Consider the following 16675-nt stretch of genomic DNA (forward strand, 5'->3'; position numbering starts at 1 on the left):
AGGTGGTGTCCTCTTTCAAAGGTTTTTGGAATTCATCGGTGAGAATAAGATTACAGGGAAATTGGACAGCTATTACAAATACAGCTCTACAGTTGGGACGCAGCTTTTTTTCCCTAGAACGTTTGTTTTCCACAACTGATTAAATACAACTCAAAGATCTCTAGAACTTCATCACAAGTGACGCCTTACACAGGAGCCACACAGCAAGCAAGAAATAGACTGGCACCAGGGTTGGGTCAGCTGCAGTGGATGGCATCCTGGCATCCCATTAGCAGGACCTGCCCCCCTGCACAGTTTCTTAATGGTTTCAGTTTGCTCAAGCTCTTTTGCAACTACCAGCAGTCCAGTGACCGTTCTCATCATTTGGAGACTATCAGCAATATCAAAAGAATGGTTTTATGAGGTTCATAGTAAATTGTAGTTTTAGAAAGATTTTGTGGGAATAAATATTACGGTCTAAAATCATAAGGTAGACCGCAATAAGTGAATATTCTATGAAGAAACATTTAGTACTTTGTAAAAAAAACCTGGAAAAGTTTCAAGATCGAATGTTCTTATTTATGCATAGATTATAAGATTAAATACCTAGTGTGAAAAGAAAGTACATTCAGTGCTTAAATATTGAAGGACAAAAAGGCAATTAGAGTTAAATTTATCCTAAGGTTTTTAATTTAATTTTTCAATTATAGTTGACATAATAGACAATTATCCTAAGTTTTATAGACAGTAATTCAGTAATTATATTCTGGACTTCTCTGCTTAGTTTTGAATGTTCTTTTGGCCAAAAAAGAAAAGATGTGGAATTTGTTCTTTAGAGAAAACAAGGAATGAAAGCATGTACATGGACTTTGGAGTGGGACATTCCTACCGTTTTTGCCCCTAACTGGTTGTTTACCTTGTACATTACTTGCTCTTCAACTCAGTGTTCTCATCTTTAAAATAATGATAATTACTGCATGATGAGATTGTTAAATGAGATCAAATATATAAAAATTTCTAACATAGCAACTGGAATCAGTTAGGAACTTCAGTTAGTTTTCTTTCCTCTGCCTTTTTTTTTTTGACAGTAAATTATAGCCCAATACAGAACGAAAAAAGAAAAACACACTAGGTAAATTTGCTGAGCAAGTAACATTTGATGTGTCACCTAGTCCACCAATTTACAAATCTGGGGAAGCTTTAAAAGAATTGTATCTTAGGCCCTATCCCACCTTTATTAAATTTCTGGATGGAGCCTAAGAATGTGTATTTTTTAAAAATTTCCTTGGGTAACATTGAACATGAGCCATGTTTGGAAATGCTTGGTTTAGGCCACCTCCTGTTCTCGGGGTTATAACTAGAAAGATAAAAGGGACCAGGTTGAGCCTATTTCAAAGCCTTAATCCAGTTATAATTTCTGAGGTCGAGATGATTTATTTATTAAGGTGGAGTCAATTTTGAAATAATACAGTGGTAAATGCACTGCTGGAGGATGGAAAGGTGGGAACGATCCCCCACGCTTCTAAAGAGATTCCTGACCTTTGAGGTTGCCATCATCGCTGCCAATGGTGATGAAGAGCTCGAACACATTTGAATTGGGGGTGCTGGTGAGGTGAGTCTTGAGGTCATAGCTGAGTGTTAACGTTGATGATGCATTGACAACCACCTGTCAGCAAACCAGAGGAAAATCTGTGCCTGAGCCCTGAGACGGCTTCCCTCCTCCTCCCTTGTAACCTACTCAACCAAAAGCATCTGTCACACATGTCACCCTTCTAGCGACCACATATTTGAGAACCACAACAATCTTCATTTATGAGAAGAAAATAACATGTTTTTTCTAAAAGGAGGTCTTTGTCCATTATTCCTTTTGACATATCTTCTCTTTGTATAACTCCCTATTAAAATGCTTTTGAAGACAACTGCAACTTTCTTTAGAAAGTTTTCTCTCTCTCTTTAGTTGCATATAATCTCAACCTTTTCTAAAACTTCAAAGTACTTTGGTTTCTTTCAAGATACCTCTAATGTTTTTTGCCTTATATCTTAGGTGTTTTTATACTTGTTAAAATCTTTCCTATTAGTCCAAATTTCTTTAACTTAGAACCCTAATTAATCTTTGTGCATCCTGTATTGTGTCTTGTATGTAAGGTAAGTGCTTAATGATTACAGAGAACATGGTGATAATAATGACTCTTTTCCCCCAAATATCTTCAATTTAAATGCAATATACTGTCCAGTTTCCTCAGTATACCATAGTTTTTTGTACTTTTCAAATATTCAAGGACCTTAAAACCAAGTTAGTTACATTAAGAGCTCAGGAAGGGGAGAAGTTTTATCTTTCTCATCTTTGTATTTCAATGAGACACATAAACACTGACACAATCGCTGACAGAACAGGCCTCAGTGAGTGTCTGCTAGTTGGTGAATAAGGAAGTGAGGATTTTACAAAGTCCGCAAAGTACACAAACTGGAATATAAACGACCTTTTGACTTCTCTGTAGCCTCTTGACACCACAGCCCATTCCCTCTCTTGCCTTTTGTGACACCCTTTCTCCTTGCTAGACCCTTCTCAGTCTCTTTCTACTTGTTCTCTCTCTCATGGGATCTCTGTCCTCAACCCTCTTATCTGCTCTTGATGCAAGTTCTCTTTTTGGATGTTATCCAATTTCCCCTTTCTACCTTATAAACTTAACTGAAGCCACCCTAATTTATTCATTGGTCTTCAAACAATATATACTTTTATTTGCTTTTGCAATCTGTGCCTTTAGTCTAAAAAGCCTTCTCCCTTTTTTTCCTGCCAGACAAATTCCTAATCCTCAAGACTCCGTTTAATTATCACCTCTGAAAAATTTAGCCTCAATATCTAGGTGTAATTAGTGTCTTTCTTCCATATTCTAAGAGCATTTCTGACATACCACTAATAAAGCCAGGATCAATTATGTTGTAATTATGCCATCTATCTGTAATTATGTCACCACTAGACTGTGACCTTCTTAAAAGAAAGCAGATTTCTTTTGGCAATTTACTCATCTATAAAATTTGGACAATACTTAACTGCAGAGTTTGTAAAGATTAAAAATGATAGTTGTACTGGTTATAAAAAAGAAAAAAGATGCCAAGCCAATAGTAGATACTCAGAATGATAGCTGTTACATATGAGGACTGAGAAGAGGAACAAGTTCTTCGAGCACAGAGGAAAGAGACTTTACATGCATTAAGAGGGAAATAGAAAAGGCCTCATGAAGCCAACTTCTCCACCTGTTCTCCCATGTCACTATCAGTCAGCAGTTCTCTCTACTCCTACATCAAATATTTCTTCTCCACTGGACATTCCTAAGTCATTATTTCTCCCATTTTAAAGAACCATCAACAAACAAGAGTTTGTTGACTCCAACTTCTCGAAAAGCTGTCCTATATCCACTGTCTCCAAGTCTTCTTTTCCAGTTCTCCAAACTTTCACTCCCATCACTCCACTGAAGCTCCTCATCAGTCACCAGTCTCCATAGTGCAAAAAACCAGTCATTTCTCAGTTTTCAGTTTACTTGACCTACCAATAGCATTTGACAAGGTTGGTCACTCCCTCCCTCTTGAAATAATTTTCTTCACTTGGCTTCTGGGACACCAATATCTCTGGGTTTTCCTCCCACTTCACTGGTCATTTCTTACAAGTCTCTTGGTTCCTCTTCTCTCAGAGCTATTAATATTGGAGTGCCCCCAGAGCTTTGTCCTGGAGGCTTTTCTCTAGGTACACGTGTTCTCTTGGTGATCTAATGGCTTTAAATATCATCTCTATGCCAACATCTCAGATTTTATATCCATCTACCCCAACCATTTGACTAACAGATACCCAATTTTACATGTCCAAAACTCCTGATCTTCTTTCCAAAATCGTTCCATTTCAGTTGATGGAAACTCTGACTTTTTAGTTGTTCAAAAACCTTAAGTCATTCTTGAGTCTCTCGCACTCTACATGTAACATCTGTAAATTCTATTGGTTCTACCTATGAAATATATTTAGAATCTGATCAGCTTCTCACTACCTCCTCTTTTACCACCCTGATCCACCATCGTATCCCACCTGGGTCACTGCAATAATAGCCCCCCAACTGGTCTCTCAGCTTCTACCCTTGTCCGACAGTCTAGTACCAACCAGTAGCCACAATGCCACTTATATTTTAAAATAAGTCAGACTAGTCATTCTGGTTAAGAATCACTGTTTCGCTTTATGTCCCGATAAAGTTTGTTGGCTGTCTTTATATTTGATATGTGAATGTGTTTCTTTCCCTAGGATGTGTTTTCTATATGCATATCCCCATGTATAGAAATAGTTGCCCATGTCTCTGCAGCCCTGGTAGTGTTAGGTTTACCTCTCGATATGTTCTCACCACTCCTGGGATGTCGTGAAAGATTGTTGCTATCCCTGGATTCCTGGCCACTCCCACCCCAGTGACAATGTCTGTTTGTAGAATACTGTCAGAGGAAATCATCCATGTCCCCGGTTCACCTAGGAAAAGACAAGAGAAAGCACTTGGCTGCAACCTTTTGATGTAAGTTGATGGTCACTCTAACCTAACTCAGACTCCAAACCAGTGACCATTCAAGCACAGAGATAGATCTCTTACCAGGAGGAAATCCCAGCTTTGAGGATAACTTTGTTTTCTGACTGGTCGGCTCCCCTCCACATATCATGCCAACAAAATAACTGCTGACCTTCAGAATCATGCAAGGAGCCACTTAATTGGAGGATGTACCCGTTTTCCTTAAAAACTCACTTTACACATAGGGATAACTGTCTGATTAACCTTTGTGTGGACCCTGCTACGGATGCATCTGCTCGAGCTATGGATTGACACCAGCAGGAAGACTGCAAGGAAGTGACAACTGGCAGGAGACAGGATTTGTTTCCTTTGGCTTAAGGTGGCAGAGGAATGCCGAAGGTTAGGTTAGATCACTGACCCTGGCATGTGGCCCTTTTGCTTTCTCATCCAAAGTGGCATGGACTTGGGACGCCCCAAAATTCCAGAATGAAAGACAGAGGGACAATCTTGACAAAACCCAGCAAAAGAGAGTAAAAAAGCCTCTGCTTCAGTGATAAGGGATTAACAACCATGGGCTTATAGTTCTGGCAACCTTACAGCAGAGTCAGCTCCCTGGCCCCAGATTACATGTTAGTCGTGGTTGCTTGCAAGTAACAGGACTGGAGGATTTGACGTAGGCGGAACAGAGCTCCCGTGCATCAAGTCCAAGATGTATAGTTAAAGTTTAAGCCAGGTCCTACATTACATAACTGAACCCAAACACATGTACCCAGATTTCCCAGAATGGGATGCAAAGACAAAGCCAGCCTTATTTGGACGTATGGATTATTGGGATGCATACACGCAGCCAGTGTGTACCGCTTTGGAATATGCCATCTGGAAGTCCAGAGAATTGCCACTCATTTGCAACCAGAGGCTGATTTTCTTGAACTCAATAGTACTTCTTAGGACAGAAATGCTTTGCTGATCAAGAGTACAGTTTAGCTCAGTACAAGGCTAAACCTTATTACCGTGATGATATACGTAGGAGTCAGGCGTTCAAATGGGCCCCACAAAACAGTATATACATAATTCCTTACTTTTATTTCCTCCTTTACTGCTCTTCAACTCAGCAATTACCCTCCTTCAGAAGCTGGAAAGGGTGGAGAAGGCACGGTACCCTACACTGTCTACATAATACATTGCATAGAGCTATGCATTCAATAGGCACTTGATTAATATGCCTGGCTGACTTCTATAATAAATTGGCTGGCTACTGAGAGAAATGGGCATTAAACTGAGAATTATCAGTTAACATGAAAAATAATAAAATACACAAAGACATTTTCCTTCTCAGAGAGGCCCTCAGATTTTCACTAATTTGGAAAAAGTCCTCCAGGGGGTGAGTTGGGTTCTAATTCTGTCAGTGTTGAGGCCGAGGAAGGGGGGATGCAGACCATTCTGGCTGAGGAGGTGAGTACTGAAGCAGATGACATCCCCGACAAAGGTCAGCTTGGTGTCTGGTTCAATGGCATGCTCAACAGCAACAGGAATATAATCGGCCATGCCTGGATGTCTCCGGTCCCAGAGCCCCACGAGTGTCACCCCTCTGTTCACAGCCTGGGCCATGTACGTAGAGTTCTTATTCCTGGGTCCGATAAGCAGCAGGTCATCTCTGAAAGTAGACATGAAAGGCACAAATCTCCGAAAAGAGACAACAGTTGGTAAGAGTTCTGGGGGCACACCCTGTTACAACACTTTATATTCAACAGCTCGAAACTTCAGAAGGAAGTCTACAATGGAGAGTAAGCAACTAGGGGCCAGGGACCAGTCCATCAGCTTCCTGTATATAGTGCCCAGTAAGGCTTCTTTTTAATGGAAACATGTTTCCCAGTACAGCTTTTTGATAATAATACTCCAGTAGCTTCATATGGGAGCTTTCTGTGAACTGGAACTTGATAGATTCAAAATATGCTGGAAGTTTTCTTCATTGAACAACTAATACCATTCTGGTCTTCCCTGCCTCCCCCCGCCCCCCATCTTAATGAAAGAAACAGATCAGAGTCCAAGGACAGAACACGAGGGGGACTTTCTGGGTCTGCTTTGGAACACTAGCCTGACCTGCAGGCGGCAGGGTTTCTACCCCAGTGGCAGCACCACTCCTGACTTCCATACCTGTTCAGAGCCAGGTAAAGCTGGGTGTTGTGTGTGTGGAATTTCTCTCCGATGCTGTTATAAAACTGAACAGTGAAGGTGAGAGACATGCCCAAGGGAAAGGCTGACAGGGTCCTTCCTTGGGCTGTGTACAGCTTGGGTTGGCTACTCACGCGCAGGTATGTCACTGGTGCTACCTGTATGGGAGACAAAACCTCCTGGTCCAGAGAAGGATGCATGGCAGAGGAGCTGTCACCAAATTCTGAGACAATCAGTGATCAAAATGGTGCTTCATAGGAAAGAGTTAGCTCTTGATTTGAGATGACTTAAATCAGAGTGAAAAAGAAATACGACAGTATAGGAAATAGCTTTTTTTAAAAAATTTTATTGGGGAACAGTGTGTTTCTCCAGGACCCATCAGCTCCATCACTATCCTTCAATCTAGTTATGGAGGGCGCAGCTCAGCTCCAAGTCCAGTGGCCGTTAACCGAGCCATCCAGCCGCCCCTCTGGAAGTGCAGCGGGAGCTCGCTGCCTTCAGTCTAGTTGTGGAGGGCGCAGCTCACTGGCCCATGTGGGGATTGAATTGGCAACCCCGTTGTTAAGAGCTCACGCTCTAACCAACGGAGCCACCCGGCCACCCAGGAAATAGCTTTTTAATTATTAAAGCTAAGGGAATGTTAGCTGGAGATTTTGGGGAAAGGACTGCAATTCATCTATTTTTGTGCACAGTGCTCAATATTTATTGTTAAGTAGTTGATCATTTATCAAGAATATCATAGATTGTGTTTTCGCACTGTTTTAAGAGATAAGCCATGATAGCAGTAAGGGAAGTCCAGCTTTGAATTCTACCTTCACCATTTCATAGCTTCATAGAACCATTCCAGGTCTCAGGTTTCTCATCAGTTTAATAGAGATAATGATACCTACCTCATAGGGTTTTTGTGGTAATTAAAAGAGAAAACATATATAAAAGGACGAACATAGTGGCTGGAATACACTAGATGTTTAATGCCTAAAAAATTTTCTTGTGTTAGACAAACTTACCTCTGAGGTATCTCCTAATTCTAAATTTTTCTGTTGTAAAAACAAAGCCTAATTTTGATAGCAATAGTTCCACCCTTCTCCCACCTCAATCATCTTGCCAAAGCTGCTCAGAAGACAATCGTACCACTTTGAGGCTAATTCCTTTTATAACAAGGACTCTAAAGTGGACTTTAATTTGGTGGGTTAGAATCATGTCAAGACTGTTCTCCTATCTTACAGTTCATTTCTGACTTTCAGAGAAGTTTCTAGTTCCTAAAAACAGGAAATCTGCCTATGAAGGCCATGATCCATGCCATGCCATGCCATGCCATTCCATTCCATCTATTTATTTATGAGTAAATCCCTGAACTCACCTGAACCCCAGTTATGGTTGTTTGGTTGACTCCAAAAGGTTCTACAGAAGTGACTTCCAACACGGCAGTACCTGCAATGGAACCAGCTTTCAGGAGCCCTTCGCCGTTCTCCTCAATGACAGATGAATTAGGGAAACACTTGAGAACACGGGAACTCACAAAGGCGGCCCCTTCCCTAGGGAACAAACGGAGCAAGTGGCATCTCTTGGGGGCTCTGTGTGACCAGGAAGAAAGGAGTGGAGATTGCCAGGACCACTGTTCGAGGCTGTACTCTGAGCCAACGCTTGCCATTCCCTGTGCTGTGTGCTCATTTGTTCCTCAGGCAGAAGCCTGCCTTTGGATTATGCTTCTCTCTTTAAAAATCAAATCCTACCATATGCTTATCATTTGAAAAACAGTCGGCAAAAAGAACTGAAAACAGGATTCAAACAAATCCTTGTACATGAATGTTCATAGTGGCACTAGTCACAGTAGCCAAAAGGTGAAAATGACCAAAATGTTCACCGATGGATGAACAAACTGTGGTCCATCCATACAATGGAATATAATTTAGTCATAAAAAGGAATGAAGTGACGATACATTCTTTGACATGGAAGAACCCTGAAAACATTATGCTAAGTGAAAGCGGCCAACACAAAAGATCACAGTGTATGATTCCATTTATATGAAATACACAGAAGAGTTCAATTCATAGAGACAGCTGATTAGTGTTGCCAGGACTGAGAGGAGGGGAAACGGGGAGTGACTGCTTAATGGGTATGAGTCTCCTTTGGTAGTAATGAGACTATTTTGGAACTAGACAGAGGTGACGGTGACCCAGTTTTATGAATGTGCTAAATACCACTGAATTGTACCCTTTGAAATGGATAATTGTATGCTATGTGAATTTCACGTCAACTGGAAAAAAAAAACCTCTGTGAGTTAGAAAAATCACCTAGCTGGCAATAGTTCTTTCATGTGCAATGTTTTACTGAGGGTGAAGTTAGAACCTGGCCTGCCCTTCTCCACTCTCCTTACCTGTTGGTATGAAGTTTGAGTTGAGAATTCATGGGCATTAGAATTTGCTCAGGTTGGTACCCTGGATAGAAAAGATGGAGTTTTTCGAACACCTATAATGAGAAAATAATTTTTTCCTCATTTCTGGAAAAGACAAATGACCTCTACTCACACATGGACAACTACAAATCAACAGTCTGCCTACCTTCTGTTTAGCCTAATGTCCCACAACATTCCTTTCCAAAATGCGTCAGGCACTTAGAACATATCCAGGTGTTCTAAAATATATAACCTAATATTAGCCCTGCTTCTGACGACAAGGGACTGGACACGTGACAAAGTTTACGCTTAATACAGCCTCTGTGCTACTTAGATGTTAAGTATAAGATCATTTTGAAATTTCTCACTTGATCTCCTGTACCCAAAAAGAGATTTGAGAACAAAGAACCTATAATGGTAAATTAGCAAGGGGCACTATGTAGGTCTCCCACCAAGAAAAAAATCAGCCCCCGATTCAGAGGGAGAGAAATTTTTTGCCCCACCCGAAAGATACATTATTCTTTTGAATGCTACAAACAATAGGGCCATTTAGCTTTCAGCCTTAGAACAACCGTAGAAACTATTTACATTCTTTATACCTACCGGAAGTTAGCATTTAATTTCATTCTATTGATGAATCAGCTAAGTGGACTGCATCATAATATCTGTATTAGGTGGAATGGCTCATGAATTCATACTTTAGTTATTATGCTGTTCATATCCTGTGTTCACGTACTATAGTTTCTAATGTCAATACTTATATGGAGGCAATTAGCAGGAATGAAAAATATCTAGAAACTATAAACCTATAAACTGTAAACCAGGGATCCCGCTAGCATCTTCCCAATCTCTATTCAGGCTAAGCTCTTGATGGAGGATAAGCGAATACAACCTTTTTCTCCTTGATCTACAAAAACAAGATTTCGGTTGGGGACCTTACCAGGATCTGCACTTCATCAGACAGTTCCAACAAATTCCCCTCAAACTGCCCAGAGGAAGTGTCCCGACAGCAGACGGTGACTTTGACACTGGTCCGACCAGCTGCTTTGGTGTGGATCACCATGGCAAAGTTATTCTCTCCTGGGAGCTGCAGAGAAACCTAGACAGCGAGGGGATGGATGGAGAAACACTCATGAACGGACACTGCCCCTCCCTCTGTGTCAGAACAGCAAGGAAAATGTACATTGGAGATAGCTATTGAGAAGAGCTGGGGTCCCAGGGCTTGTTTTCCTATCTTAGCGACGCGGTCACCCCTCATGCAAACCTCTGTTTGCAGGGCCTGATTACTTCCAGCAAGCCTCTGGAAGAGTCTTGTTATCTCGGAGTCAGTTCATTGATAGGAGAAGAATGGAAATGAAGAAAGGGGTTTGCAGACAGTAGAGCCTGAGACGGGAGAGAAGCGGGGCAATCTACTCCTGGAGTTCAGAGTGGCAGCAAGAAAGGAAGGGAGCTCCTGTTTGAGGACTCTGCTGAAACCCGCTGACCTCTCCGCACTTGCTGCCCCGCCTTGCTAGTCCGGACGGGATGAGGATTAGGCCTGGCCACATTTCTGGCCTGGGAGGGCACACAGTTCATGTCCTACGTCGCCTGCCCTCCTGGTGTCCAGAGCCCACACCTTCCTTCTCGCTCTCTTGACTCTATACATAGAGTCCAGGTTCCAAATCACCTTTCCCTTCTCCCCTCCAGAAACGTTTCCATTGCCTTTGTGGAATCTCAACAGATCTCAACCACTTGTCTGGAAGAAAGTCTTATGCAGAAGAACGAGGTTTGCAATTGTGTGATCCAAGTGAATCTCTACATGGTGACACCACAGTCCAGGAACTCTACCGTGGGGCACTGGAGACCTTTCTACGGCCTATGTCATGACCCAGGTGGCCCATGCAGACCTGGAGCAGGGGAGAGCTCTGTGTGGCTCCCAGCCATTTCTTCTGCTAGAGAAAAGAGTGATGCTTTAGCAAGAGCACTGGAGGAAGGGAGAGGTAGAACATTCGCTGAGGCCTAGACCGTCCCGCTTTCACACAATCCTTATTTGTTGCTCCCGAAACGCAGGCCAGTCGCAGAGCAGAGTTCTCCCATGTCTCGTCGGCGCCCAGTAGGACCAGGCCTGGGCAGCCCAGGGCAGGCAGACCCAACCACCGCACCTTCCCTAGGTGACAGATCTCGAGTGTCTTAGAAAGATTGCAAATAGATTCTTTACTTTCCCCAGACCCCCTCTTTTCCTGTTAGCTGGCCCCAGATATGCCCTCATTCCAGTTTCCTCTAACTGCTCTGTTGTCTCCCAAGGTCAAATTCTTTGCTCTCACGGCCACTGAGCTGTGACCTACTGGGTACCTTGGCCCCAGCTTCCTTCTTCTGAAGGTAAAGCCCAGACATAGGTGGCTGCCACTGTCCCCACACCACCATGGGTGGGTTCCAAGCTGACGATCAGGTAACAATAGTGTGAACTAGGCAAAGTCTGTCTGCAGGGCCCACCTTTCCTTGTCCCCGCATCAGAGGACGGCTTAATGCTTTGTGTATTACCCAGCATAGCCCTTTGCACAAACACAGAGCCTTCAGCTGCACTGCGGATTCCCCCCCCATGTCTATCGTGAGGGCTGCAGCCAATCCAGATGCGGGAGGCGCGCAGCTGGGAGGAGCCGGCACCACCCACGGCAGCCGTGGAGGACCTTCTGAAATTCGTTCTTGACACAAGGCACTCAGTTTACACTCCGAGGCCAGCGGGTAGCCCACACCAGCCCCAGGGCACCCACAGCGCCCCCGGCGCGCGCGCCTGGGAGCGTGCCCAGCACCCCCCTTTCATGCTGGTAATGTCGACGCTCATTATGCATCACAAACATGATTCTGAATGTAATCAAGTGTCTGAACATGTCCAAAGATTATAGTAATATTTAAACTCTATGTACATCTATTTTATATTCATAATGGTGTCATTCATGTAACTCTTCATCTGCTCACACATGTACCAACAGATGCACTATTTAAAGGAAACACTGCTTTCAAGAGCTCTTTCTAGCGAAGTATATTAAAAATCAACAGCACTGCCTGAGTACTCACACTTAGATGCCTCCTATGAGTTACATGTTTCCAGCATTCATAGAACAGTAGAAAAAGGAGATAAGTACTAATGTTATGTAGTTAGAAAGCGAGTCAGTCCAAAACTTCTGATGAAATAAATGTCATGACAAGATCCCTAAGGTAACGTAACACACAGGTGAAGGCCCACCTCGGAATGCCTGGGCACTAGATCCAGTACATCGCGCTTGCTCATGGACCAGTGGAACGTGAGCCCAGGGCTGGCGTTGCTGAAGGAGAAAGGGGTCTGGGTACCGGTCACCCCCATGACGTAAACCGGCATCTGAAAAGAAAGAGGTTTTGTGCTCTGTCCCCTGACCACTGCCCACGTGGCTCTGTCCAAAACCCAGACCTAGAGCAGGGTCATCAGACCAACCTGGGTGGCTGTGACGAGTCGAGTGGCAGCTGCCAGGATCCTAACAGCCCTTAATCGAACGACTTCAATTTGGACTTCATCCTGCTCAACAGCGTGGGGAGCGGCTTAGTAAGAGGGGGTGTTGGCTGCACAGAGGTGTTGGGGATAACTAGTCTGGCATTGTTGGGGGGCACTCAAAGACAAACAGAAATCCTGCCACAGCAGGTTTGCTTTCGCCCTTTAGACAATTCCCTGAGGACACAGACTCTGTCTTATGACAACGCCGAGAACTCTGTGGGTTTCCCCCTGAAGATTACCCATGTCCATGCCTGGTTAAGAGCACGCCAGGTGAGGAGACTCACAGGGCTTTCCTGGGCTGGTGACACGCCCCTCATCCTTCCTCCCTCCCCCCTCCCAGTATGGCTCCCAGACGGAAGAGGAGAAGCCAAGCAGAACAAAGAACCAGTACCTGGGAAAACACGATCACTTTGCCAGTATCTTCGTTCACTGTCTGGATCGTGCCACGGAGCACAGCTGTGCCAACCATCTTCCCTGTAACTTGTCCCCTCCTGTTAACAACTGCCACTGTCTGATTACTGATGGAGAAGTGGATGATGGACTGGGGCTGGGGGCCACCGTCAGACATTACCTGGAATTAAAACAGACCGGTGAATGCCCGAAGTACGGGGAGAAGTCACACCTCTGTTCCTGATATTTTGTCCAAACAACTTGCCATCTTCATCTTCCCCCACTTCCCTACAGGCTTATCCCCCATCAATGCAAACGCAGAACAAGCGGAAGTGCTACAAATGATCCACGGGACTCGAAGAGGTTTGTATTACGTTCATCATGGAAATGGGAAAATACTACTTTTCTTCTGTATCGTTGTACTTGACTGGGAGTAGACGAGAGGACGTGACAGGAAGAGGTGTGTGTGTGTGTGTGTGTGTGTGTGTGCGCGTGCTGGGGCAGGGGGGGTGGGGAGAAAGGCGAAGTCTTGTGTTTCTATCTTTAAGATCACCTGCATCATGTTAGTTGGAATCAGTGTCATTTTCTCTGGAACAAGTTTGAATGGAGGAAACACCTTGAAGGAGAAAACCAAAGAAACAAGAGTGACTACCTAGAGTTAGTTTCATAACAAATGACCATGCAGCTTATTCCAAGGGGAAAATCCTAATTACGTACAATGCAATTATACACCAACACATGTGTTTTGTTTTATTTATAAATATACATTTATAATACCAAAAATTATGTTACTTAAATGAGAATACTTAAATAAGATTACATATCCATTCGCTGGAATAAAAGTGGCCATTAAAATGTTTACGATTACGTGTCTTTTACTTTTTCCAAACATATATAAAAGTAGAGAGAATAGTATAAAGAACTCTCAGATTCCTACTCCCCGGCTTCAACAATTACCAACACATGGCCAACAATCAGTTTTTAAGGACATAAGAAAATACTTTTTCTTTTTTTTAAAAAACAATTTATTTATTTATTTATTTATTTATTTTGCTGAGAAAAAGGACGTTTATTATTGTGACTTGACAATAAATTGTAATTATCAATTATAAAAGTTACATAAATGCAGGCTGATCATCTTTAAAGTCTCAAAAAGCCAAATATGAATAAAACACAGACAATAAATTCAACTGAAAAAAGTCCTGACATAATTCTATTTATTTTTAAGTCTGTTTTTCCAGGACACATCAGCTCCAAGTCAAATCATTGTTTCAATCTAGTTGTGGAGGGTGCAGCTCACACTGGTCCATGCGGGGATCGAACCAGCAACCCTGGTATTATTACAAGCATCGTGCTCTAACCAACTGAGCTAACCGGCTGCCCCAAGAAAATACTTGTGATAGAAGATGAAGATGAAAAAAACACTATGATTCATCCATGTTAAAATAAGCATCGGGGGCCGGCCCAGTGGCTCAGGCAGTTAGAGCTCCATGCTCCTAACTCCGAAGGCTGCCGGTTCGATTCCCACATGGGCCAGTGGGCTCTCAACCACAAGGTTGCCGGTTCAACAGCTCAAGTCCCGCAAGGGATGGTGGGCTCCGCCCCCTGCAACTAAGATTGAACACGGCACCTTGAGCTGAGCTGCCGATGAGCTCCCGAATGGCTCAGTTGGTTGGAGCGCATCCTTTCAACCACAAGGTTGCTGGTTCGACCCCCTGCAAGTAGCAACAGCAACTGGACCTGGAGCTGAGCTGTGCCCTCCACAACTAAGACTGAAAGGACAACAGCTTGACTTGGAAAAAAATTCTGGAAGTACACACTGTTCCCCAATAAAGTCCTGTTCCCCTTCCCCAATTAAAAAAAAAAAAAGCATCGGGAAGAAAAGTGAAGGAAATACACTGAAATCTTAATAGTGGTTGCCTATAAGTAGTGGAATTATAGGTGATTTTCATTCTGCATCTTTATATTGTTTTCTGCTTTCCAGTTTCTACAAGAAGGGTATTACTTTTATACAGAAAAACCAAAACCAAAACCAAATTACATATTGCTGCAGGTGTTAAGACAATACATGATTTTTTTTCAACCAAATAATTTTCAACTTGTACAAACGGAAAACAAAAAGATAAATAATGTGAAATAAGATGAAGTACACCACTTTGGGATGAGATCTTTTCCTTACTTCAATTTGCCGAGGAGCTGATGTGAATTTTCTCCCCGCCTTGTCCCTGGCCGTGGCCACAAGGGTGGTTTGCCCGATCGTGACGGCACGAAGGATGTAATTTGCAGAGTATTCATCCTGTTCCTCCATTAGCCTGCCGAGATCCACATGTTTTTAGGTGAGAAAGATTTGGTTTTAAGAATGGCCAGTTATGCATCTTTCTAAGATACCTAATGTTTTATGCTCATTTTCACTCTCGTTTGAGGGAACAGCCAGAAAATAAATTTCCGAAGTCAAGACAAAGTTCAGAGCAATGACAGGACTCTCCCGAAGGACAATTTGTTCTAGGGCTCCAAAGGCATAAGGCTGATATAAATGCAGGCTGGCAAAACTGCAAATACTACCCTGCCTTGGGATCCCTGTAATTCCCTTCTCAGAGGGGAATACTAGTGCCTCTGCTTCTACATAGGGTTTGTGAGGCCCACCAGCCTGAAGCACCCCCAAAGGGTATCCTCCAAGGGAGAAGTTTCATAAAATGGAAATACTAATGAGACCCGTGATTTTAGCCCTAAAACAAGACATCTGACGATCTGGAAGGGGAATTTTCTAGATGCTGAACATGGGAAGAGAGAGTACGGGGTGAAAGGTTCTGTGACAAAAAAGGAAAGCGGAAAATCTGAAATAACCTAAGGGAGAGCGGACCAGGCGCCCAGGAGGGAGGTTCTCATGGTGTTAAACACAGGGAGAAAGAAGCATTGACTGGTACTCACGTCAGGGTGACAATGGCAGAAGCCGACTGCAGTGTGAGCTCCATGTTTCTGAAGTATTTATTTTGGAATGGGCGTTTGGAAGAGCCAAGTACCCTCAGAGTTACTAACACAGTTTTAGCTATTTCAACCTCGTAGTTAAAAGAAGAAAAAAGGTAATTTTAGTAGAGGCGTCTCATTCACCAAGGACAGTCTAACCCTTGGAGGCTGGCAAACTATTTTGTTTGTGCTAAATGTTCCTGGTCAGCCTTTGTTCAACGAAGACTAATCTATGTGTACTGTATTTTTATCTTCACCATGTTTACTGTTGGACTGGTGTTCTTTAAGGGCAGGTATTTCCAATTCCATCACCAAAGGTCCTGGTATACACACATACACAGGAGCTGAGCAGAGACTATGTGAAGTGACACTAGAGAGTAGCAATGAGGCCTCCTTCATTCATGAGACAAAGCACACAGCTCTCACCTTATCAATCAGATCAAGCTCTAGCTCTTGTATGTCTGACACAGTGAGATGGGCCACTGCTGGACCCAAGAAAGCCAAGCACAGATCATAGACCTCCAAGGTGAGAAATCCAGGATGGACCGGAACTAACTAGAAGGAAGGAGATGGTAGTTGGGCTGGGTAGAGAAGCAAACATGCTCCAAGCATAATCATAGCAACTGTTTTCATCCAAAGCAGAAAGTACAGTATCTTATTTCTTTTGTGATGAGAATTCTGATGAGCTCACAGTACATGTTTCAGGCATAGCACAATATATACTCGTATATATC

General features: G+C 43.1%; 1 protein-coding gene across 1 annotated transcript in view; it reads right to left on the minus strand.

The window, feature by feature from the left end:
* NUP210L (nucleoporin 210 like) overlaps positions 1-16675 on the minus strand; it is a 56314-nt gene that overhangs the window by 6098 nt on the left and 33541 nt on the right. The window contains exons 21-34 of the mRNA XM_019713312.3: positions 16368-16496; positions 15906-16033; positions 15157-15289; positions 13531-13593; positions 12979-13158; positions 12531-12611; positions 12306-12437; positions 10023-10181; positions 9065-9156; positions 8047-8221; positions 6669-6844; positions 5951-6168; positions 4344-4480; positions 1519-1645 (exon numbers count right to left, since the gene is read on the minus strand). Coding sequence (XP_019568871.3) covers positions 1519-1645; positions 4344-4480; positions 5951-6168; positions 6669-6844; positions 8047-8221; positions 9065-9156; positions 10023-10181; positions 12306-12437; positions 12531-12611; positions 12979-13158; positions 13531-13593; positions 15157-15289; positions 15906-16033; positions 16368-16496 — 1930 coding nt within the window. The remainder of the gene's footprint in view (positions 1-1518; positions 1646-4343; positions 4481-5950; positions 6169-6668; positions 6845-8046; positions 8222-9064; positions 9157-10022; positions 10182-12305; positions 12438-12530; positions 12612-12978; positions 13159-13530; positions 13594-15156; positions 15290-15905; positions 16034-16367; positions 16497-16675) is intronic.

Source organism: Rhinolophus sinicus, chromosome 7 (genome assembly GCF_057876585.1).
Source record: "Rhinolophus sinicus isolate RSI-liver-muscle chromosome 7, RSI-T2T, whole genome shotgun sequence".
Lineage (NCBI taxonomy): Eukaryota > Metazoa > Chordata > Mammalia > Chiroptera > Rhinolophidae > Rhinolophus > Rhinolophus sinicus.